This window comes from Ochotona curzoniae, unplaced genomic scaffold, assembly GCF_017591425.1.
Source record: "Ochotona curzoniae isolate NIBS_2020 unplaced genomic scaffold, NIBS_Ocur_1.0 contig_908, whole genome shotgun sequence".
Taxonomy (NCBI): domain Eukaryota; kingdom Metazoa; phylum Chordata; class Mammalia; order Lagomorpha; family Ochotonidae; genus Ochotona; species Ochotona curzoniae.
The window spans coordinates 7,827,345-7,851,576 of NW_024466607.1; the positions used below are offsets into that span (position 1 = coordinate 7,827,345).

The 24,232-nt window shown below is 48.4% G+C and overlaps 1 protein-coding gene across 1 annotated transcript in view; it reads right to left on the reverse strand.

Annotated features, from left to right (window-relative positions):
- RAB7A (RAB7A, member RAS oncogene family) overlaps positions 1 to 24,232 on the reverse strand; it is a 34,240-nt gene that overhangs the window by 6,291 nt on the left and 3,717 nt on the right. Inside the window, exon 2 of the mRNA XM_040995300.1 lies at positions 962 to 1,022. Within this exon, the coding sequence (XP_040851234.1) occupies positions 962 to 1,014 (53 nt within the window). The 5' untranslated portion in view covers positions 1,015 to 1,022. The remainder of the gene's footprint in view (positions 1 to 961; positions 1,023 to 24,232) is intronic.

A 24,232-nucleotide genomic window follows, 5' to 3' on the forward strand; every position in this document is an offset into this window, starting at 1 on the left:
AGATCATTTCACTATTCTAAAAATACCACTGCTGTCCCAGGCGTTTCTCCATTTAGTTGTTGCGATCCAGTTTGATGAAGTAATACCAGGCGTAAGCCACTGGCTGTGAGCGTAAGCGCACACACACACAAACTGCCCAGCCAACAGCTGCTCTAAAGCTTAAACATCTGAAACAGGGCAAGCGCCAGCAGGTCACCAAGGGAGAATCCACACAACTTGTGTTCTTTCAAAGTTTTTCTGGAAGTCTCACGGTGTGACTTTTCCAAGATGAGGTTAGGGTAGGTTAAAGAAAATGTAACAAAGAAAATACAAAAGCTTCCTCCTAGCCAGTAACTGACCTTCCCACAAAGTACCAGGTCACAAAGACCTGTAAGCCCCCACTACCCAAACCAGGTTTATTAAAGACAGGAAGTGCTATCTGTAATGGAATGAGGTCCATTTGGGGTAAGGCAAGCCCAGGAACACCATTATTCAATGGTGACAGGCTCCCCAGTGCTTTTACCAGGCCAATCGTCCAGAAACCCTGGCTGGTTTTGGAAAGGAATGCGAGGGAACTCTGGAATACCAGGGAGTCCCACATTCAGGAGTCAGTCAGAGGCCACGTCTGAAACGCTACCAGCCACTGCATAGCTGGGTAACCTGGTTAGCAGCAGACTTGGAATCACGGCCCTGTCTGGGGCAAGACAAACCAGGAGGAGGCACTTTGGCACAAATGCAGGACTGGAAGGCAGGATGCCAAAGGCAGCTCATCTATGGAAGCAGGACTCCCTTCCTGCCAATCTGGGAGTTCCATGAAAATGATGCTCACTTGGTGAGCTCAGGAAACCACCTGCCGCCCCCCAACCCCGCCCCAAATCATGCTGAATCAGGGAAGAAGCTGCTAGGAGGCAGAAGTGGCCGCACAGGGGGTGGCTCCAGAGGCAAGCTAGGCTGTCAGTTCCAATTCATGAGGAAAACTTACCCAGAATCCCCCAGGATGATCACCTTCAGCAATACTTTCTTCCTAGAGGTCATCTTTCAAACTAAAGGAAGCAAAGAGACAGCACCATGAGTGTGATGGTTACGCAAACTGCCTCTCCCGAGATCGCAAATGCTGGGCCCCCTTCTCTTTTCTGGCACTCTCAGAGAGGGTCCCCAAAGGAACACCCAGCTAGGAGAGCCCTGCCAGGCAGAACAGTTCTGCCGGGCTGAAAGCTGGAGGGAGGACAGCTTTTGCTGGCTGCAGTGCTTGGTCAGCAATCTGGATTAATGTTCCAACTTACTCAACAGCTTGGTCCTTGCTTCAGCAGGTCACTACTTAAATGCCACTTTCTCAGGTGCTCACACTCTCCCCTTTGCTTTCTATTTAATGACCTACTTTATTTTTCCTCAGAACAATCATGACTTGGCATTTTTACATGCTGTTATTTATTTACCTTTTCTTTTTCAATAATCTCTATGAAAATATTAAAGAAAAAGATTTATTTGTAAGGCATGGTGACAGGATGAGGAAGGGTAACTGAGGCAGGGATTGGGGGAGAGCAAGAGCGCCTCCATGCCCCGGTTTGCTTCCTCCACGCCGGCAGCAGCCAGGAGCCTCCCTGGTCTCCAGAACTTGGGCCACCCTCCAACCAATGCCTTCTCTGGCAGACCGCGACGAAGCTGCACTGCAAGAGGAGCTGGAGCCCAGTGTGAGGGCTCAGCTGCCAAATCCTCACATTGCATGTACTGGGATCCCATACGGACCAGCCTGTGTCCTGGCTGCTCCACTTCCCATCCAGCTCCTTCTGTGTGTGGCCTAAGAAACTGGTAGAGGACGGCCCAAGCCTGGGGACCCTGCACCCACATGGGAGACCTAGAAGAAGCTCCTGGCTCCTGATTGGCTCGGCTCCAGACACTGTGGTCACCTGGTGATGCACCAGAGGACAGGAGATTTTTTCCTCTGTGTATCTGCCTTTCCAAAAATCAATCAATCTGAAACCAAAACAAAACAAAACAAAACCAAACCAAATCAGGAGTCAGGACTCATCAGGCTGTATGAAATGTGGGTGTCCTAAGTGGTAAGCTCCACCCTCTCTGCCGCAGTGTCCACCCCACACTGTGCACTGGTGTCAGGTAGAGAACCACTACCCAAAATTGGACACGTGTGTGAACACTGCTGTGCTGTGCAGCGCTAGGGAACAGCCTACTCCAGAAAACCTTTCAGGCCTTTCATCAGACCACGTGCAAGACGCTTAACCTTGCCACACTGTGCTCAACATACTTACTTTCTTTTTTTTTTTTAAGATTTATTTTATTTTTATTGGAAAGGCGGATATACAGAGAGGAGAGACAGAGAGGAAGATCTTCCATCCGATGATTCACTCCCCAGGCAGCCGCAACAACTGGAGCTGAGCCAATCCAAAGCCAGGAGCCTCTTCCGGGTCTCCCTCACGGGTGCAGGGTCCCAAAGCTTTGGGCCGTCCTTGACTGCTTTCCCAGGCCACAGGCAGGGAGCTGGAAGGGAAGCGGGGCTGCTGGCATTAGAACCAGCGCCCATATGGGATCCTGGGCGTGAAAGGCAAGGACCTTAACCACTGCGCCACCGCGCCGGGCCCTCAACGTACTTTCAGTGCCAGCCTGTGCCCTCTTAGCTGGCTCAGCAAACACCAGAAAAGAAGTGGGTCTTAGAAGCATTACTTGCTCATGTCAACACTGACACCCAGCTTCCCGAGTGCTAAGGCTGGCCGTGGTGTCCATGTCGACGGAAAGTGACTCCAGCACATCAATGCTGACTGAACCCAGACTGCCGGGATTGTTACTTGCCTTTTGCTCAGTGACTGTCATTTCATTTCTTGGTTAGGTTAGAATAGAGGGCTGAGAGTCCTTGCATTCTAAGGATGCAAAGGTAAGTCAGAGATTTGCATACAGGGATTTGATTGTAAGAGGGCTGAAAGGCAGAGCTGAGTAAGCAACAGAGCAGAGTCCAGAAGGCAACCAGGAAGTAGAGGATCCTGTGGGCAAGGTGCTTAAGCCACACCCTCTTTCCAACTACCCCTGCTCTTAATGCAGGGTGCTGCACACAAGACCGACTGGAAACAGCAGGTCTCACTGCTGTCCCACAGTGCGAGATGCAGTGGAGCACCCCATGCTCTCGTGGAAAGTGGCACAGGCTGCCACCCGGGATGTGTGCACAAGGGGCCAGGCCTCAGGACCCACCCCTTGGAGGCAAAGCTATCTCAATGTCCAAGTCCCATGCCTACGGCTGGACTACAAGGAACCCACATGGGTTGGGAAAGCTGCTGCCAGCGGTGCAGGGCAGAGGTCAGCGTAAGGAGAGCAGGCATTCGGAAGACTGCTTCCTCCATCTTCTCAATGGTTTCTGCTTAGCCAGTGCCAATCAGCAGTGAGAAGATTTCTGATAATATTCAGGACCAGCGGAGCCCACTGGGCCCTCCCTTCTCAAGGACTAACTTGACCGAAGCTCACAGTCTTAACTAAGGCCTAGTATCGCTTCTCAAGCTATTCCAGACCCAAAGATTGGACACGTACAGGTTGAGAAACTTTGCAAATACACTCTTAAAGTACTTATTAAAGCCAATGCTTCTGAGAATAATAAGTATTTAATAAAGGGTACCTCAATACTTAATACTATGAATAAGCAGAGATCCCTAGCTGTAGTCCACTGCCTACGCTCCTTTAAAAAAAAATAGGATTCTTTATTTTTATTGGAAAGTCAGATATACAGAGAGGAGAGACAGAGAGGAAGATCCTCCGTCCGATGATTCACTCCCCAAGCGGCCACAACGGCTGGAGCTGAGCCAGTCCGAAGCCAGGAGCCAGGAGCCTATTCCAGGTCTCCCTCGCGGGTGCAGGGTCCCAAAGCTTTGGGCCATCCTCGACTGCTTTCCCAGGCCACAGGCAGGGAGCTGGATGGGAAGTGGGGCGGCCAGGATTAGAACCAGTGCCCATATGGGATCCTGGCACGTTTAAGGACTTTAGCCATTATGTTATCACACTGGGCCCCTCCTAGGCTCCTTGCAGGCAAGCGTTGCCCTGCTGGGAGAAAGGCAGCCAACAGCTGGAGGGTACTCTGGGTCTGGTTAATGCCAAATCTGTTAACTATACCAATATGCCAGCATAGTTGCTTATTGTACTTTTCTTTACCCAGCCCCCGGGCTCTGAGTGGTTGTCAGATGACTGTCCCCAATCCCTAGGAGCTGATGCAGTTTGACAGGAAGAAGTGGCCCTCTCCTCCTCCCCCCATACCTGCAGATACAGGAGGAAAACAAATTGGAAACATTTATTCTACCCACCTTCCTCCATACCTGAACCCTCCCCACCCTAATCAGAGGCCCACATGGGTGTACATCCTCTCAACTAAGCAATATTAAAATGTAAATTTAAGAAAAGAGGTCTGGGGCCCGGCGCGGTGGCGCAAGTGGTTAAAGGTCCTCGCCTTGCACGCCCGGGATCCCATATGGGCGCCGGTTCTAATCCCGGCAGCCCCGCTTCCCTTCCAGCTCCCTGCCTGTGGCCTGGGAAGGCAGTCGAGGACGGCCCAAAGCTTTGGGAACCTGCGCCCGCGTGGGAGACCCGCAAGAGGCTCCTGGCTTCGGATCGGCATAGTATCGGCCCGTTGCGCTCACTTGGGGAGTGAATCATCGGATGGAAGATCTTCCTCTCTGTCTCTCCTCTCTGTATATCCGCCTTTCCAATGAAAAAATAATAAAAATAAATCTTTAAAAAAAAAAAAAAAAAAAAAAAGAAAAGAGGTCTGGCACAATAGCCTGGTGGCTAAAGCCTCACTGAAAATAAATCTTTAAAAAGCACACAGAGGGCCCGGCGCGGTGGTGCAGTGGTTAAGGTCCTCGCTTTGCACGCCCGGGATCCCATATGGGCGCCGGTTCTAATCCCGGCAGCCCCGCTTCCCTTCCAGCTCCCTGCCTGTGGCCTGGGAAAGCAGTCAAGGACGGCCCAAAGCTTTGGGACCCTGCACCCGCGTGGGAGACCCGGAAGAGGCTCCCGGCTTCGGATCGGCATAGCATTGGCCCTTGCGCTCATTTGGGGAGTGAATCATCGGACGGAAGATCTTCCTCTCTGTCTCTCCTCTCTGTGTATCTGACTTTCCAATGAAAAAATAATAAAAATAAATCTTAAAAAAAAAAAAAAAAAAAAAAACCACATGCCTCGGGCCTGGCACAGTAGCCTAGCGGCTAAAGTTGTCGTCTGGCACGTGCCAGCATCCCATCCCTGCGGCCCTACTTCCATCCAGCTCCCTGCTTGTGGTCTGGGAAAACAGTCAAGGATGGCCCAAAATCTTAGGAAACTGCACTCGCATGGGAGACCTAGGCTTTAGATCAGCTCCGGCCGCTGTGGCTGCTTGGGAAGGGAGTGAATCAACGGACGGAAGATCTTCCTGTCTCTCCTCTCTGTATATCTGACTTCCCCCCAAAAATAAATCCTAAAAAACAAACAAAAAAAACACAAAAACACATGCTTCAATCAAAATCACCCCAAACACTCCCAAGTGAGTTTAATTAGTAAGTCATCGTTTCTAACAAATTTGAAGAGATTTATTTATTTGAAAGGCAGGACTACAAAACGGGGGACATGAGGGGAGAGAAGGAATGAATATCTGCTGATTCACTTCCCCAAATGGCTGCAACAGTTGGGTCTGTGCCGAGCCAAAGCCAGGAGTTGGAACTCCATCTTGGTCTCCCACAGAGGTGGCAGGGGGCCCAAGAGCTGGGGTCACTGTCCACCGATTTCATAGGTGCATGAACAGGAAGCTGAACCGGAAGTGGGGCAGCTGGGATCAAACAAGCATCCTGTAGAATTCCAGTGTCTCAGGGAGAGGTGGCTTAGCCTGCTACGCCACAATGCTGACCCTGTTTCTTAACCATTTAAGTGTACAGTTCAGTAGCATTATATAGAATGAGATCTATTTTTATCCTGCAAAAAAAAGTTGTTATTTTAAGGTAACTAGCCAACAGGGGCTCCAGAAGAGGCCGAGTGAAGGCAAGGCTGCCCCTGTCCTGGTTCAAGCTGGTAGGCACAGCACAGGAGCGAGGCGACAAGGTAGACACCACGGAAAACGTCAAACGTCCTTGTGCTGCTCAGCAATGTCTGAAACACAACTTGTAACTCAGAACATGTAACTACTTCAATTTACTAACTGAACTGTTTGAATTCTATACAAACAAGCTCTCTGCTTGTGACCTGGGAAAGCAGCAGAGAATGGTCCAGTCTTGGGACCCTGCACCCATGTGGGAGACCCAGAGGAAGCTCTTGACTCCTGGCTTTGGATAGGCTCAGCTCCGGCCGCTGTGGCCACTTGGGGGAGTGAACCAGCAATGGAAGATCCTTCTCTCTTCTCTCTGTAAGAAATGTGACCTTACAATAAAAAATAAATCTTAAAAACAAACAAGCAAACAAAAAAACGAACAACCATGTCTTCATTCCTGTTCTTGCTCAACCTTCTGTGCTACTTAGGCCTCACATGAGGAAGAGCAAGCAGCCGGCTTTACTCAGTGTACCTAATCAAACAGTCACCTTGAAACCAAGACCCTACACACTTCAACGCAGGCGCTATTTAGCATTAAGAACCGAGTGTCCCAGGCTCCCTTCCCTAGCTTCAATCTCCCTGCCTGGCTTTTATGACTGCAAACAGATCCCTTACTAAAATAAGCTCACTGAATCAAGTGAGTGGTACACCCAGTCTAACAGGGCTTGCGATCAAACTCAGGAGGCCATGTAAAACCCTTAAGGTAACATCTTGATGTGTTTTCCTCTGTGGCAACCCACTCTGCAATCATCAAAATCCCTCTAAAAAACACGACACAGCCAACCAATCAAAAGTGGGCCACAAGAACTGCAGACCAACCAGGGACTTGGACACAAGTTTAGGTCTGTTCATCTCAAGCCCGATTTCAATCTCTTAACCAGTTCTGTTCCTCCCCTCTAGGAGCCCAGGAGGTAAGCGCTAGTGGCCCTGTTCCTCACCCTGTGCCTTGCACTAAGCAGCTGCTTTCTTTCCCCACTCTAGACTCAGAAACTGATTTGTGCACTGTGTCAGGTGAACAGACCCAGCTCTGGAAGTGTTCTGAAATAAGCTCATCAAAAACCATCCAGAATAATATTTAACCAAAGAGCTGGCCCTGAGGCACAAAGTTGACACATCAAATTAACCAGCACATCAGGACAGAAATGAAACCCAAGAGCAGTGGGTTGGCTGTGGTTTTAAGGTGACACAGTCCAGCAATGGGCAGGCACACACAGGAGAACAAAGGGCTGGGGCCACACCCCTACGCCTCCCACCTTTGATGTATACTTGAACCAGCCCCAGCACCATGCCCTCAACTTGCAATTCCTGTGTAAAATCTGGTAACTCAGGGCCCGGCGCGGTGGCGCAAGTGGTTAAGGTCCTCACCTTCACGCCCGGGATCCCATATGGGCGCCGGTTCTAATCCCGGCAGCCCCGCTTCCCTTCCAGCTCCCTGCCTGTGGCCTGGGAAAGCAGTGTGGCCTGGGAAAGCAGTCGAGGACGGCCCAAAGCTTTGGGACCCTGCACCCGCGTGGGAGACCCGCAAGAGGCTCCCGGCTTTGGATCGGCATAGTATCGGCCCGTTGCGCTCACTTAGGGAGTGAATCATCGGATGGAAGATCTTCCTCTCTGTCTCTCCTCTCTGTATATCCGCCTTTCCAATGAAAAAATAATAAAAATAAATCTTTAAAAAAAAAAAAAATCTGGTAACTCAGAAGTTAAGAGTGACACAAGGGTAAGGCCAACGACAAGACCCTGAATCACAAAGACTCCAACTGCTCTCAGAGTTCACATCGAAACGCCAGCCTCTGCTCAGAGCTCTGTAGGCACTCCCAGGCCTGGGCACACCAAGGTAATGCCCAACGTGCCCACAGACCTAGACTGACTGGAGCCCGCTTCTGCTGTTTCAAAGCAAACACACTGGCCCTTATCACAGACCTGCCAAAAGAAGCCCACACAGGAGCTGCTCAATTCTTCAGATTACTGCCTTTAACCCCCCAGAACCTGGAAACCGAGCCAACAAACCCCTAACCCTCTCCACCACAATGTCAGTAACTGACTTGTAGACGCCAGGCAAGCACACCTTGTTTTGGCGTTTCTATAGCAATCCCTCCAACTGATCTGGGGCAAACAGGCCAAGAAAATTAGGTAGGAACAGGTGAGCTGGAATGTCTACCCTTTCTGTATTGTAACTACCTCTCAACCCATCAACCTCATATACCCACCTTCCTAGGACACACTTGTGTTTAGTTTGGGACCAGGAAGGAGACACTATGATGGCTACGTGCAGGATTCATGAAAATTCCAGACTAACTCACCCACACTAACTTCTACCTAGACCTAGTCTATTTGCATATTCAAATAAATCTCCACCCCAATCCCAGGGGCCAACAACATGCGAGGGTCCCTTCTGTTGCTTGTGACCATGCTTAAAGAATCTCTCTCTATGTGGGGAAGCCCAAACTGACACGTGAATACATAATCCACCTTCTTTCACAAGAATTTGCTTGTATTTCAAAAATTATAATATTAAAAAATGAACAAAAATTTACAATATCATAAAGTGGGTTTAAAGAGAATCAAGCTTAAAAAACCATCGTCAAACCCTGTCTGCAATATTTTGGCAAAATAAAGGCCCATTTGCCTCACTTCTCTCAGACAGCATTTAAGGATGTCAGGGCAAACACTGACTCAACCGTGATAACGGAGAGAAAGGACTAATGTTCTTTTTTAAAATGTGCTGATTGTTACCCATTCGAAAGGTAGAGGGAGAGCAAGAAATATCCTATCCTAGCCATCTGCTCACCCCCAAACGTTCACAACAGCTGGGGAACTCACCCAGCTCTCCCAAGGGCAGGAGGCTCAGCCCTCCAGCCATCCCCTGCAGCGGCCCAGCGAGCATTTGGGGTTCAAGTCAGCACCGATTTAGAATGCAGAAAGGCCAGGCATGGCTTAGCTGGATGACACACTGCCTGAGCTGGGTTCCTGTGCCTTTTTCACACACTCAGTGCTGAGACACACTATCTGAACCAATAACCAGGACTTAATTTTGTTTTTCTTGGGAGAGCACATTTGCTTTAGAATGCCCAAGAGTTCGGCTTCTCTGGACTACTCAACAATCTAAAGCAATCAGGAAAGCACATTTCCTGCTTAGAGGTCAGTTGATACAATCTGGTTTGTTCTGGAGCAGGAATTTAAAGAACAGTTACTGATCTTTAGGTCCTCACTTGTTTGGGAAAGGAAAAAAAGAGCTGTTCACTCAAGAGTCACTAAACTTTAAGACAGAAGATAAAGTACAGCTATACACTGCCCTGCCGTCACAAGAACCTACTTGGGGAGTGTTCAGTGGATCAAAGTGTCACACACCTAGCCCTGGGGCAAAGATGCTCACAGAGAAACACACCTGCCCAAGAGTAACCAGCACTAAGTGTGAGGGATGGCCCCAGGTTGTGATGGTATCTGCCTCTCCCCAACAGGGACAGAAGCCCCGGGGACACCTGCTGGGCCCGGAAAAGCACTTAAGTAGAAACACTGCAGTATACTTCTTAGAGACTTGAGACTATACCGCTCCTTGCAAACTTGTGGCAACAGTCACCCTAGCAAAGTATTATCAACACAGACCCCTCAATTACAGCCTGTGTGGCAGGAGGGGTCCACCCCTGCTTGTCCTCCTCACCAACTGCTTCCTCCAAGTGTGTTAAATCCAGCTCTGCTCACTACATGCTCTGGTGCATTTTTCATCACCTTCAATGCCAGGCACACACCCCCAGGGCAGAAGCACAGCAAATTAGTCCTCCACCTTGCAGCGCAGTCACTCCATATAGGCATCAGTTTGAGCCCTGGATGTTTCACTTCTGATGCGTTTGCTGTTAGTGGCCCTGCGACCATCTGGGAGATCCAGAAGAAGCTCCTGGCTCCCAGCTTCAACTGGCACAGCTCTGGTCTCATGACCATCGAGGAAGTGAACCAGCTCTAGCTCTTTCAAGTAAAAACAAGAAGGTCTTTGAAAAAGTTCATCCCACAAATACAATTCATTCTTTTTTTTTAAAAAAAAAAAAGATTTATTTATTTATTGGAAAGCTCAGAGCTCAGCTCCAGCCATTGTGCTCACTTAGGGAATGAATCATTGGATAGAAGATCTTCCTGTCTCTCCTCCTCTCTGTATATCTGACTTTACAATAAAAATAAATCTTTTAAAAGAATTCTTTGAGTGACAATAAACTGTTATGCTGGAGAGCACTCCAGATACAGCCACACATGGCTTGGCAAAGGGCTATATTCTGAAAAGCGCGCAGTTAGACAATTCTGTCATTGTGCAAACATCACAAATCACACTTAAACCAAGACAGCAATGAAGTTGCTAGGCAACATAATTTTATGAGACCACTCTTGTATATTGAGTCCGTTGCTCAAATATTGTTAAGTGACACAAAGCTGTATCTGATTGAGTGCTGTCCACAACCTCAGCACCTGCCGGGGCCTGAGACTGTCCCCTAGGGCTAAGGGAGGACTACACCACCGTGCTTTTCTGCTCTAGGCTGGTTTTTTTTTTCATTGTTTCACTTTTATTTCAAAAGATTTATTTTTATTTTTATTGGAAAGTCAGATATACAGAGAGGAGAGACAGAGAGGAAGATCTTCCGTCAGATGATTCACTCCCCAAATGAGCACAATAGCCGATGCTGTGCCGATCTGAAGCTCTTCCTGGTCTCCCACGCAGGTGTAGGGTCCCAAAGCTTTGGGCTGTCCTCAACTGCTTTCCTGGGCCACAGGCAGGAAGCTGGATGGGAAGCGGGGCCACCGGGATTAGAAGCGGTGCCCAGGGCCCGGCGCGGTGCAAGTGGTTAAGGTCCTCGCCTTGCACGCCCGGGATCCCATATGGGCGCCAGTTCTATCCCAGCAGCCCCGCTTCCTTTCCAGCTCCCTGCCTGTGGCCTGGGAAGGCAGTCGAGGACGGCCCAAAGCTTTGGGACCCTGCACCCGCATGGGAGACCCGGAAGAGGCTCCCAGCTTCGGATCGGCATAGTATCGGCCCGTTGCGCTCACTTAGGGAGTGAATCATCGGACGGAAGATCTTCCTCTCTGTCTCTCCTCTCTGTATATCTGCCTTTCCAATAAAAACATAATAAAAATAAATCTTTAAAAAAAAAATTAAAAAAATAAATTCTTATTCCTGATCTCAACTATCAACTCACTGAACATTTTGAAGATGGCTGATTTTGTCTCTTTGATTAGTAATTCCAATATCTGAGTTACAGACTGGTTTCAGCAAAGTTCTCTTTTTTTCCCTCTGTAAATGAAGCACACTTCCTTTGTATAGTGTGGGATTTCCATTGGGAAATGGGCATCCTGACTACAATGTGACGCTGTGGAAGTTGGAGTATCCCTGCCTTTACAGGTCGCTATCTATCAGCTGTCGAGAGCTGCACCAGCCAGAGTGCGAGTCCAGCACTCACCCCACACAGCCTGGTCTTCACAGGTCTCTCCTGGCTGTCCGAAAGCGCCCACTAGCTTCCAGAGGTCCAATCAAGTTGAGTCGACTCTCTTCAGCTGCACTAGCCTGCAGATCTCCCTCCTCTATCATCTGGACCAGCCGTCTTGCCAGTGTGCACTCTCAATTGACGGTTACAACCCAGAGCTTAACGCCTGGCATTACAGACTAAGCCTCCACCTGCAGCACAAAAATCCCATACGGGCACAGCTTCACTGCCCAGCTCTCTGCAAATGGTCTAGGAGAGCAGTAGAGAATGGCCCAAGGGCTTGGGCCTCTACACCCACACGGCGACAGAGGCAAAGCTGCTGGCTTCAGGTTGGCTCAGCTCTGGCCATCATGGCCATCTGGGGAGTCAGGAGATGGAAGACCTTGCTCTGTTTCCTTTCTCTGTAACTTGTAATAAAAATTTTTTAAAATATACAGATAAATCTTACAAAAAAAGAGAGAGACTGGTGACCCAGTTCAATTTTTAACTTAGCAAAACATCCATTTCATGTCTGAATCACAGCCACTTCTCAATAGAGAAGGTCAGGGAGGTGCGCTCTCTTGGGCAGACAGGTTTGGCCTGCTGCTCATGTTGCGCAAGAGGATGGCAGTGAGTCATCCATATACCCTCCGTGACCAGGAGACGACACAGGAAAGGATCTGTATGTGGCAGAAGCAGGTGAAGAGAAAAGCAGACACAACACACACAAAACTGGCGGATTCTGCGTTTTACCACTGTCCAAGATTAGCAGTGAGATGCAGTAGGAGCTGGCAGAGGCAGCCTGAAGTAGAATTTACATCCAGGGCCTTAATTCTGGAAGCAAGAGTGCAGCGCTCCACAGCGCCTCCAGCTGGATGCGGAACACAGCAGCCCTTGAATACGCGGCTGAAATAATCAACCTGCTTGTTTCAAAGCTGCTTCTGGGAACATGCATAAGGAGACCAGGAATGATCCATACAGAAAACCAAGCAATTTTTGCTTTTTAAAAAAATCTTTTACTTGAAAGGTGGAGAAAGAAAGCAAGCAAGAGCAAATGAGAGATTGTTTTCTATCAGTTGACTCTCTCCCCAAATGGCGATACTGGCTGGTGCTGGGCCAGGAAGAACAGGCATCCTCAACTCCACCTGGGGCTCCCATGGAGGTGCAGGGGCCAAGACTTGGGACATGAGCAGGGGAGCCTGGATCAGAAGTCAGACTGACAAGACTGCACACTGGCAAGACTACTGCTCCAGATGATGGGAAGGGAGATGGGACTTTCCACAGGTAGTGGCTTCACCCACTCTGCCACAAAGTGCAACCTGGTAATTACATTTTATTAGCAGTGGAAGTCAAGAAACTAATGTTCTAACAGTAATTCCCAATTTAAATATATTATATATATATATTTTATACACACACATATATATACATACTTTTTTCTTCAAAATCAATAAAAACTACCAGCAACTGTCCAGCAAGTGGTCATGCAGGTCATGTAGTCAAGGTGAAGAAAGCAATCAGGAACTTGCCCTGGGCAGCAGCAGGCACAGATGCTAAGTGCAGCAGCACAGCTCGGCCTGGCTGCCCAGGTGCCCTGCTTAGTCCACCAGCCAGCTGGCCGCCCTGCTCGTCCACACTCCCCCGTCTGCGCACAGTCTATAAAAAAAGGTTAGACAGCCACACCTACAATCTGTGTGTATAAACGACCCCATCACGCCTGGGCTGTTTAATTATAAATCCCTTCTACCGCAAGTTCCCTCCAATATCACTCTTCTGTCTATTCTAAATATAGAATGATGTTCATGACAAAAATGGAATTAATGCGAAAAATGAGCCCACAGAACCTTTTGCTTTTCCTGAGTCACGTACCTCAGTCCCTCCTAGCTGGGTTCCCGGACAGCTATACACCCGAGTATCCAAAATCCCAAATACCTGAGAGGCATCTGGGGCTTGTTTCAGCCCCATTCTCCCCTCTCATTTGTGGGCTACCACCACTTCAAATGTTCACCTACCTGGACAGCCTGCTTACACACTGGCACATCTGTAAAGTCCCAAGCGCACTTTCCCACCCGGCTCCTGGATGAGTCCCTCTCCGTGAAGAAGAGAATTCTACTCCTAGCTCCATTTACAATACAAACTCCAGGACGTGTGTCCAGCACAGCGTCAGCTTCCCACGCGGGACTCCCACAGCCCTATCAAGGTGACGGGGGTTGAGCCCCAGCCCACCTTATTTTTCAGCTCTACGCTAATGGACACCTGGGAGGCAGAGGGAACTGACTCCCTCTCACATAGGAGACCAGAATTAGATTTTGAACTCCTGGCTTGGGTCTAGCCCAGGCTTAGCTGTTACAGGTGTTTGGGAAATGAATCAACAAATAGGAGATCTCCATCTGTCACTGAAATTAATAAATTAAAAATTCAGAAGGAGGAACGTGTTAAAGAGGTTGACACGACACATCCCAGTTCCGGCTCTACTCCTAACACAGCTTCCTGGGGATGACGTAGAGGGTGGTTCTGGCTCCTGGTGCCCGTCTCTGCTCTGGCTTAGCTCAGGTCAAGGGCTGTCCAGGGAATGAACCAGTGGACGGAAGAGTAGTACTTTCTTGTGCACTCTCTAACTCTGCCTTTTCAAATAAAATAAAACTTGGAAGAAAAATACTGACTCAATATTTTACTCAATCTATGAAAAATTATCTCCCTCTGTAAAAATTAATAAGACAAACGTTTTTAATGTATACATTGTCTGGGACATTGCTAGGAATTTGCCACTAACAATCTTCTACCACAGGGCCTGGTGTGGTAGCATAGTAGCTCAAGTCCTCGCCTTGAACACACCAGAATCCCATATGGGTGTTGGTTCTAATCCTGGCAGCCTCCTTTCCCTTCCAGCTCCCTGCTTGTGGCCTGGGAAAGCAGTCGAAGTTGGCCCTAAGTCTTAGGACCCTGCACCCTGTGAGAGACCTGGAGGAGGTTCCTGGCTACTGGCTTCGGACAGGCGCAGCACCGGCCGTTGCAGTCACTTGGGGAGTGAACCACTGAACAGAAGGTCTTCCTCTCTGTCTCTCCTCCTTTCTGTATATCTGACAATAAAATTAAATAAATCCATAAAAAATAAACAATCTTCCACCACAAATGACTGATAATGAAATCTAACTTGCCAAAGTTAGATAATACTTAACAGCAACATTCCATCAAATCTCAGATCATACAGCAGTTACATATGTTCAAATTAATACAGAAAACAAAAAATGCTGAGAACTTTCATGATCATCCTTTAAAATCTAATATTTGCCTTCCCAAGTATTTTTTTTCTTTTTAAGGAAGACATTTGATTATCTAATACGGAAGACACACCCAGAGAGAGAAAGATCTCATCTCCTGGTACAATTCCCAGCTGGGTACAACAGCCAGGGCCTGCCAGGCTACAAATGAGGAAGCTGGAACCCGTCAACTGTCCTGGTGGGTGGCAAGGACCAGGCACAGAGCCCATTATCACTGAGCCCATTGACACTGAGCCGCCTCAGTATCACACCAGCAGGAGGATGGATCAGAAGCTAGGACTAAAACAGAACTAGTACGGGCTAGCAGCATCCCCAGCAGCACCCTAACCTCCTGGAACGCAATCCCTGCCCATCCTAGGCCTCACACAGGCAGCAGCTGTCACAACTTATTACACAAACACAACAGGATCTGAGTCACAAAAAACCTGAATTTGGTGTGGCAGTGACACATATCTTCTAGCTATCACATTTATTTTTATTAGAAAGGCAGATTCAGAGATTAGAGACAAAAAGAAAGATCTTCCAACCATTGGTTCACTCTCCAAATGGTTACAATGGCCAGAGCTGAGCCGATTGGAAGCTAGGAGCCAGGAACCTTCTCCAGGTCTTCCATGTGGGTGCAGGGTTCCAAGGCTTTGGGCCGTCCTTGACTGCTTTCCCAGGCCACAAGCAGGGAGCCGGACGGGAAGTGGAGCAGCTGGGACACACACTGGCGCCCATATAAGATCCTGCACATGCCAAGACAAGGTTTTAGCTATCGAGCCCTTGTGCTGGGGTCCCCTAGTCCTTGACTTTCTTCTTCTTCTTTTTAATCGGAAAGGCAGATACACAGAGAGGAAGATCTTCCGTCCAGTGGTTCACTCCCCAAGCGGCCACAATGGCCGGAGCTGAGCCGATCCGAATCCAGGGATGACGAGCTTCTGAGAATCCCACGGCTTTGGGTCGTCCTAGACTGCTTTCCCAGTCCCAGACAAGCGGAGCTGGATGGCAAATGGGGCTGCCGGGATTAGAACTGGTGCCCATATAGGATCCTAGCATGTTTAAGGCGAGGACTTTAGCAGTTAAGCTATTAGCAGCTAGGCTATTGTGCCAGGCCCAGTCCTTGCGTTTCTATTGCAGTGTGCAGTACCCTGAAACAAGACTTTGGGAGTGGGAATCAAGAATGGGTAGTGACAGTAAGGCTTAAACCCAGTCATGTCAACAAGGGATGCCAGCACCAAGTGGCCACCTTAACCACTGTACCAAATGCCAACCCCACGAATTTTTACAAATGTGTTGGTGAAAATGACAACAGGACCAAGATAAAGGATGGAAAGTGTATGAATTTAATCAGAAACAAACATGTATTTACATCCCCCTCTTTTAAAAAAGATTTAACTTTTTTCTTTAATTTGAAAGGCAAAGATGCCAGAAGAGAGGGACAGAGCGAGAGAACAAGGACATTCATGTGCTGTCTCGCTCTCCAGTTTTTAGCCGACACGTACCCTGGGAGGCAGCAGGGATGGCATGAGCAGTTGAGTTCCTGCCACTCGTCCCAGCTGTGGCTTCAGTCTGGCACAGCTTGGCCTTTACAGACACGTGGGGAGTGAACCGGCAGTTGGGAGCTTGTATGTATAGATGTGTTGTGAGCATATGACTCATAAGTTTTTTAAAATGTGGGGTCAACACCATAGCTTATCAAGTTAAGCTTCTGTCTGTGGTGCCAGTAGCGCATGAGCACTGGTGTGTGTCCCAGCTGCTCCACTTCCCATCCAGCTCCCTGCTTGTGGCCTGGGAAAGCAGTGCAGGATGGCCCAAGAGTTTGGGCCCTAGCATCCACATGGAGACCAGAAGCAGTTCCCAGCTACAGACCAGTCCAGCTTGGCATGGTCATTCGGAAAGTGAAACCAGTGGTTGGAAGATCCTCTTCTTCAATCCGTAATAAACATAAAATACATCTTAACACTTAGCTTGAACTTGTGAAGGCTAAACAAAGTAACAACTAAGCCCCATAAAAAGTATCTGCTTCAATATCAACTTGGTTCCAGGTATCCAATTCCTGAAGGCAGGGAAAACTTGGAAGCAACTTTTACAAAGCCACATTCCATGGAAACAATTCCGGTTAAGGAACTGCTCTTTTCAGGAGCAATGGCTTCTTGAATAGGATGCTGCCCTCCACCCCCCACCCCCCGTTCTCAAGCCTTCTAAATCCAGGTTCCAAAGCCAAAGCTCTTAATAGAACTCCAGAACGATGGTGTTTCCCTGCCCCGTTCCCCGCCCCTTGATTTTCCTTTTTGGTAAGAGAAACTGCAAACAGACAGCTAGTACAACCAGCAGTTACATAAGAACTATTTTCAACAGCTCAAAGTTATTGATATCAACCTAGATTATCTAAGCACTGAATCAGTAAAGCCGAATGCCCATAACCTGTTAGAGGCTCCCAGCAGGCTGGCTGGCTAGACAGGAAACCAAATGAACTGCTCTTTTCCTTCACTCCAGCCTCCAGCTCCTGCTTTCTATTTGAGAGTCGACAGTTACAGAAGGAAGGATCCCTTCATCTCCTGGTTCCCACTGTAGATGGCCACAGTGGCCAGGGCTGGTCTAGGTTGAAACTAGGACCTAGGAACTTCATCCAGGTCTCCTACATGGGTGGCAAGGGCACATGTAGTTGGGCCATCGCCCACCTTTTTTTTTTTTTTTTAAATTTTGGTGATCTTTACATAGTTGATTAGGGCACAAAGGGTCAAAGGCTACAGGAAAGTGGGTAAGACCACAGCTTCCACATATTTTTTTTCCTATATTTGTGGGGAGATAAAGGGGAAAAGCCCTACCCAGTCTCCCAACCATCCCAGGGTCCTGGATGTGGGGCATGGTCCAAGGATCCTGCTCAAGTGGTTTTGAGAGTTTAATAATTCTAATTACTGCCAATCTTGCCATTCCAAGCACGATGAACTCTCTCTAGAATCCACTGGCTGACACAGTCTACCTTAGAGTCTCCATTCACCCAGATATTCATGCCAACACTGGGTTGGGGTAGTTGATAGATTTGTCCTGTCCTCTGTTGTAGTATCAGGTGTCCTCTGCAGGTTCCATTCGACTGCCATATCCTCCATGTGCACCTGGATAAGCTGTCCACTGCGCCATCTGAGCCATTGAGCAGGCTCCAGCTCCTACGCTTAACCTGTTTCTTTAAAAGGTTTATTTTTATTTGAAAGGCAGAGTTAGAGAGAAAGATCCATCACTGGTTCACTCCCCAAATAACCACAACAGCCTGAGCATGGCTGATCCGAACCCAGGAGCTTCTTCTGAGTTTCCCACATGGGTGCAGGGGGCCAAAGATTTGGCTCCTCCTAAGCTGCCTTCCCAGGCCTTTAACAGGCAGCAGGACTGAAGTGGAGCAGCTAGGAGAGAAAGCCTCCATTTACTGATTCAGACCCTGACTGCCTGCAATAACTGCAACGAGGCGGAGAGCAGGCCAGGACCAAGCCACAAGTCAATCCCAGCCTTTCACACAGAGCAGGGATCCACACACCTGAACATCTAGCAGGAAGCTGACCTTGGAATTTGACAAGACTCGAACCCAGACATTCCAATGTAGGTTATGGGTTTTACACAGTGCATCAAACACCAACCCCAAAGCCACTTTGCCGAGTGTCCTTGGCCCTGTTCCTACAGTGGTTCATGCCCCGCAGGGCCCTTGTTTATATGCCTCGGCTGTCACTGTGCTCCCTTACAGCACACAGCAAAAATCTGTCAAGTGAACACAGATCACACAGTTCATCACACAGTAGAATTGCAAAGTTTTAAACAAAAGTTTAATAAATATTGCTAGATCTGTTACAGAACACTGAAGCCATCACACCCTTGTGCACTGGAGGAGCAACCAAAGTGAGGCCTGAAGAGCACACGGAGGTCAGGATCACTCCACCAGCAACAGGCCAACCCTCCACCTGTCGGTGCTGGCACTTATATGGGCGCAGATTCCAGGCCAACCAGCTCCCTGCTTATGGCACAGGTTGGTGCACTGGCTTAACAAGCTAATCCTCCACCCCATGCCATTGGCATCTCATAGGGTTGCCAGTTCGGGTCCTGGCAGCTCCACCTCTAATCCAGCTCCATGCTTATGGCCTGCGAAGGGCAGAGGAGAATGGCTCAAGCTGTTGGGCACCTGCACTCACATGGAGACCTGAAGGGAGTTCTCTGCTCCTGGCTACAAGGCAGCTCACTTCTGGTTGTCGTCATTTGGGAAGTGATTTAGCAAAAAAAAAAAAAAAAAAAAAAAAAAGAGGCTCAGTGGCTAAATCCTCACCTTGCACATGCCAAGAGCCCAAATGGGCTCAAGTTTGTACCCTAGGAAAGCAGTAGATGATGGCCCAAAGCCTTGGGACCATTGCTGCAGCCACTTGGGAAGTGAACCACTAGACAGAAAATCTTTCTTGTGGTTTTGCCTCTCTATAAATCAGCCTTTCCAATATAAATAAATAAATCTTTTAAATTAAATAAATCCTGGGATTGGCACAGTAGCCTACTGCTAAAAGTCCTCACCTTGCACGAGACAGGATCCCATACGGGTGCTGGTTCTAATCCCAGCAGCTCCATTTCCCATCCAGCTCCCTGCTTGTGGCCTGGGAAAGCAGTTGAGGACGGCCCAAAGCCTTGGGACTCTGCACCTGCGCGGGAGACTTGGAAAGAGCTCCTGGCTTTGGATTAGCTCAGTTCTGGCTGTTGTGGCTACTTGGGGAGTCAATCCACAGATGGAAGCTCTGTTTCTCCTTCTCTCTGTAAATCTGCTTTTCCAATAAAATAAATAAATGCTAATAATAAAATTTTGAAATTGGGCCCAGTGAAGTGGCGAGCAGCTAAAGTTGTTGCCTTGAATGTAATGGGATCCCATATGATGTTGGTTCTAATCCTGACAGCCCTGCTTCCCATCCAGCTTCCTGCTTGTGGCCTGGGAAAGCAATAGAGGATGGCCCAAAGCCTTGGGACCCTGCACCTGTGTGGGACTCCGGGAAGAAGTTCCTGACTCCTAGCTTTGGATCAGCACAGTACCAGCCATTGCAGTCACTTGGGGAGTGAATTATCAGATGGAAGATCTTCTTTGTATATCTACCTCTGCAATAAAAATAAATAAATCTTTAAGAAAATGTTTCTTGAAATTGTACATGTAAAAGAGCATGGAAAATGTATTATGATAAAACCATTTTTTGCACCAATAGTCTACTTTTTGGCATACTATAAACACCCCCGTTTAGAAACAGGGTCTTTAAAAAGATAATGAAAGATAAACAAGGTCACAGGAGTGGGCCCTGCTCCAATGACTGCTGACCTGCAGTGGCACCAGGTCCAACACAAGGAGAGGGCCACTTTGAGGCCTGGCAGAGGGGCTTCAGAGGGAAGCACTCAGCCTACAAACTTCTCAGACTTTCAGTTGATGGATTCTGACACTTCCAAATTTCTGAGAAAACCAATTTCAGATGTTAAGCCACCCAGTCAATGGTATTTGTTGAAGCAGCCCTATCAAATTAACACGATACCCACCCACCTAGACTTCAGTCTTCCTACCTTATAAACATACATCACATAATGGAAAGCTTCTGGAAAAACGCACTTATAAAAACCTATTAGGGGGCCCAGCGCGGTGGCGCAAGTGGTTAAAGGTCCTCGCCTTGCACGCCCGGGATCCCATGTGGGCGCCGGTTCTGGTCCCGGCAGCCCCGCTTCCCTTCCAGCTCCCTGCCTGTGGCCTGGGAAAGCAGTCGAGGACGGCCCAAGGCTTTGGGAACCTGCGCCCGCGTGGGAGACCCGGAAGAGGCTCCTGGCTTCGGATTGGCTCAGCTCCAGCCGTGGCAGCCGCCTGGGGAGTGAATCATGGGACAGAAGATCTTCCTCTCTGTCTCTCCTCTCTGTATATCCGCCTTTCCAATAAAAAAATAATAAAAAATCTTAAAAAAAAAAAAAAACAACAACAACAACAAAATAAAAACCTATCAGGGACGTGGTGCTGTGGCCTAGAAGATAAAGTCCTCGCCTTGAACGCGCCTGGGATCCCATATGGACGCCGGTTCTAATCCCAGCTGCTCCACTTCCCATCCAGCTCCCTGCTTGTGGCCTGGGAAAGCAGTCGAGGACGGCCTTTTTAAAAAAAGATTTATTTTTTTATTATTTTTATTGGAAAGGCAGATATACAGAGAGGAGGAGAGCCAGAGAGGAAGATCTTCCGTCCAATGATTCACTCCCCAGGCAGCCGCAACGGCCGGTGCTGTGCCGATCTGAAGCCAGGAACCAGGAACCAGGAACCTCTTCTGGGTCCCCCACGCGGGTGCATGGTCCCAAAGCCTTGGGCTGTCCTCTACTGCTTTCCTGGGCCACAGGCAGGGAGCTGGATGGGAAGCGGGGCTGCCGGGATTAGAACCGGGGCCCATATGGGATCCCGGGGTGTGCAAGGTGAGGACCTTAACCACTGCGCCATCATGCCAGGCTCAGGTCTATGTGAATTTTAGTATTTAACAGTTTATAGTGTTGAAGCATGATTTTGCTGAACCTGGCTGCTTTTCGGGTAGTCTATAACTCTAACAAGGCATATATCAACAATTTAGGTGAGCAGTTTTAGGAGGGGTGTGCAGAGAAATCTTCAATACCCTAGGTGAGGAGTAACTAAACTTTGTGTCCCCATTGCAGCAGTTTTAACAGTGAATTATCAGATGGAAAAATTCTAACTCTGTCTTTTATATAAATAAATCTTAAAAACTGTAAAAGGAAGAAAATGAGCACTTATCCGTATGATAACCAAATTATTCTTCCTTTATATATTTTTTAAAAGATTTATTTTTACTGGAAAGGCAGATCTATCTACAAAGAGAAGAGGAGAGAAAAAGATCATTGATCCGCTGGTCAGTCCCCAAATGGCCACCACGGCTGGAGCTGAGCCAATCCGGAGTCAGGAGTTCTTCCAGGTCTCCCACACAGGTGCAGTGTCCCAAGGCTTTGTCCGTCCTCTATTTCCCAGGCCTCAAGGGGGGACCCGAACAGGAAGTGAAGCATCTGGGACACGAACCCACGCCCATATGGGATGCTGGTGCTTCCAGGTGGAGGAATAGCCAATTGATTCATGGCACTGGCCCCTATTCTTCCTTTATTTTTCTAGTTTTAAGGAATAACTAGTTTAATAAGCAGTAAGATTCGTTGTAAACTTTCACAAGAGACAAACACTGTGGCCTCAAAACACACACAAACACACATACAGTGGCCTCTAGGGCACTCTAGTGTAGGGAAAGGGCAAGAGGGTGCATTAGAAAAAAGTACTCTGGGCCCAGCGGCGTGGCCTAGAGGCTAAAGTCCTCTCCTTAAACGCTCTGGGATCACATATGGGCGCCGGTTCTAATCCCAGCAGCTCCACTTCCCATCCAGCTCCCTGCTTGTGGCCTGGGAAAGCAGTCGAGGCTTTGTAATAAAATAAATAAATTTAAAAAAGAAAAAAGAAAAAGTACTCCGAGTGGACCAAGGCTGTGTCACAGCAGGGCCACTGGGCACCAGTCCTGGCTGTCTCCGGCATAAAGTCACCATGAGCTTCAAGTGAAGTCACACACAGATGTAAACACCAAACACAAGCAAGCATCTAAAGGAAAACGCCGGAGAGGTAGTGGTCTACACAACACAGTGCAAGCCAGAACATTTCAGGGGGCTTTTCACCTGTGGGCTCCTCAGGAGACCCACACACCTGTAAGCACAACTAAAAACCACTTGTACACAGTGTTCATAAAGTACACACTGGGTTCTTTACAGACTAGCCCACAGTCAATTCCAGCTCCCTGTCAATGTGCACCCTGGGTGGGTGGCAACAGGGGAGACCTGAACAGAGCTCACCCACGGGCTGACGCAGCCTGGGCTGCTGCAGGTTGCTAACAACATGTGACATGTGAACCAGCTGATGGAAAGAAAATCTGCCTTTCAAGAAAAAAACCCAAATGGGAATCAATTTTCATTTACAAACACTGGAAATTAATAACATATTTACTGCACTAAGGATTTACTGCATTGGAAGGATTCCTTACTGAGATGGACTGCCCCTCCCCCTTTTCTGGCAGCAAACCCTCCGGGAGCAGGACAGCAGGTCTGGGCCCCCAGGCGTCCATCACACGCCTCAGATCTGCTCAGAGTCCAGCACCTGAGCAGCACAGTAAGGACATCACCAAACCACAGTGCCCCAGGCCACACTCGTAGCCCCAACTCAGAAGCCTGTCACCTCCTAGCAAGCCAATCAGGCCAGGTGCCTAGCGGCTCACAAGCCCTCTTCCTCCTGTAAGCAGGGATTTTGAAAGCAGCTTTTCTCAACCTTGTTTTTGAAATCACAACCGGGGAAACCAAAACTGAAATCAATGACCATGCTAAAAATGCTTGTTTTGATCTTATCACCACCATCACTTCTACTTTTGATTCACAAATCACAGCAACTCACTCTTAACAACTGAAAACAAAAAGCTTTGAAAACAAATGGAAGCCAGTTTATGTTTTTAATGCTACATGGGTGAAGGCAAAAACAAAAACGGGAAGGGGTGAGAGCTGGCTGAAGAGATCTAGCAGGCGGAGGTGACAGGTGAGCACTTGATAAGGCAAAGGGACAGGACCCCAAACACAAGGGCCCCTCAACGGGAGACAGGAATTGGCAGAAAGGCAATAGCTGAGAGGGTCAGGGAGGGGCCGTTCATTCCTAGAGTCTCAGTCCCATCAGAAGATGACATCACTGCCAAGGAGAACCACCATACAACCTCACTCAGAGGACTCCTCTTCCTCCTCACCTCCCCAGCACTCAGCCCAACACCAGCACAAACTGATCTCTCACAGGAGAAGTAGTGACTAAATTATATGGCCAAATAATTTGGCATTGATGAAACGGAGAAAAAATTGTATGTTAAATCTCAGAAACAAGGTATAACATGACTGTCATACCCAAAGAGCAAAAATGTTAGTGCAAATTATTAAAAATCAATCAACCAGGGTCCAGCACATTGGCCTAGAGGCTGAAGTCCTCGCCTTGAATGCGCTGGAATCCCATAAGGATGCCGGTTCTAATCCCAGCAACTCCACTTCCCATCCAGCTCCCTGCTTTGGCCTGGGAAAGCAGTCGAGGACGGCCCAAAGCCTTGGGACCCTGCACCCGTGTGGAAGACCTGGAGGAAGTTCCTGGCTTCGGATTGGCTCAGCTGTAGCCGTTGCAGTCACTTGGGGAGTGAATCATCGGATGGAAGATCTTCCTCTGTGTATATTTGACTTCCAATAAAAATAAATAAAATCTTAAAAAAAAAAGCGCATCAACCAAAACACAGGTTCCACCAGGTAGTGGGCTGACAACAGATTCAGAGCCACTCTGCACAATACAGCACTGCTCTTTGCTGGTGGAGTCCGAAAAAGAACAAGGAACAAGGAAAAGAAACCCGCCAAGAAGTTGCTAACAATAACTTAGAGGAGGTAATTAGTAATAATCCTTTCAGGGGGCCTTCTGTCACACG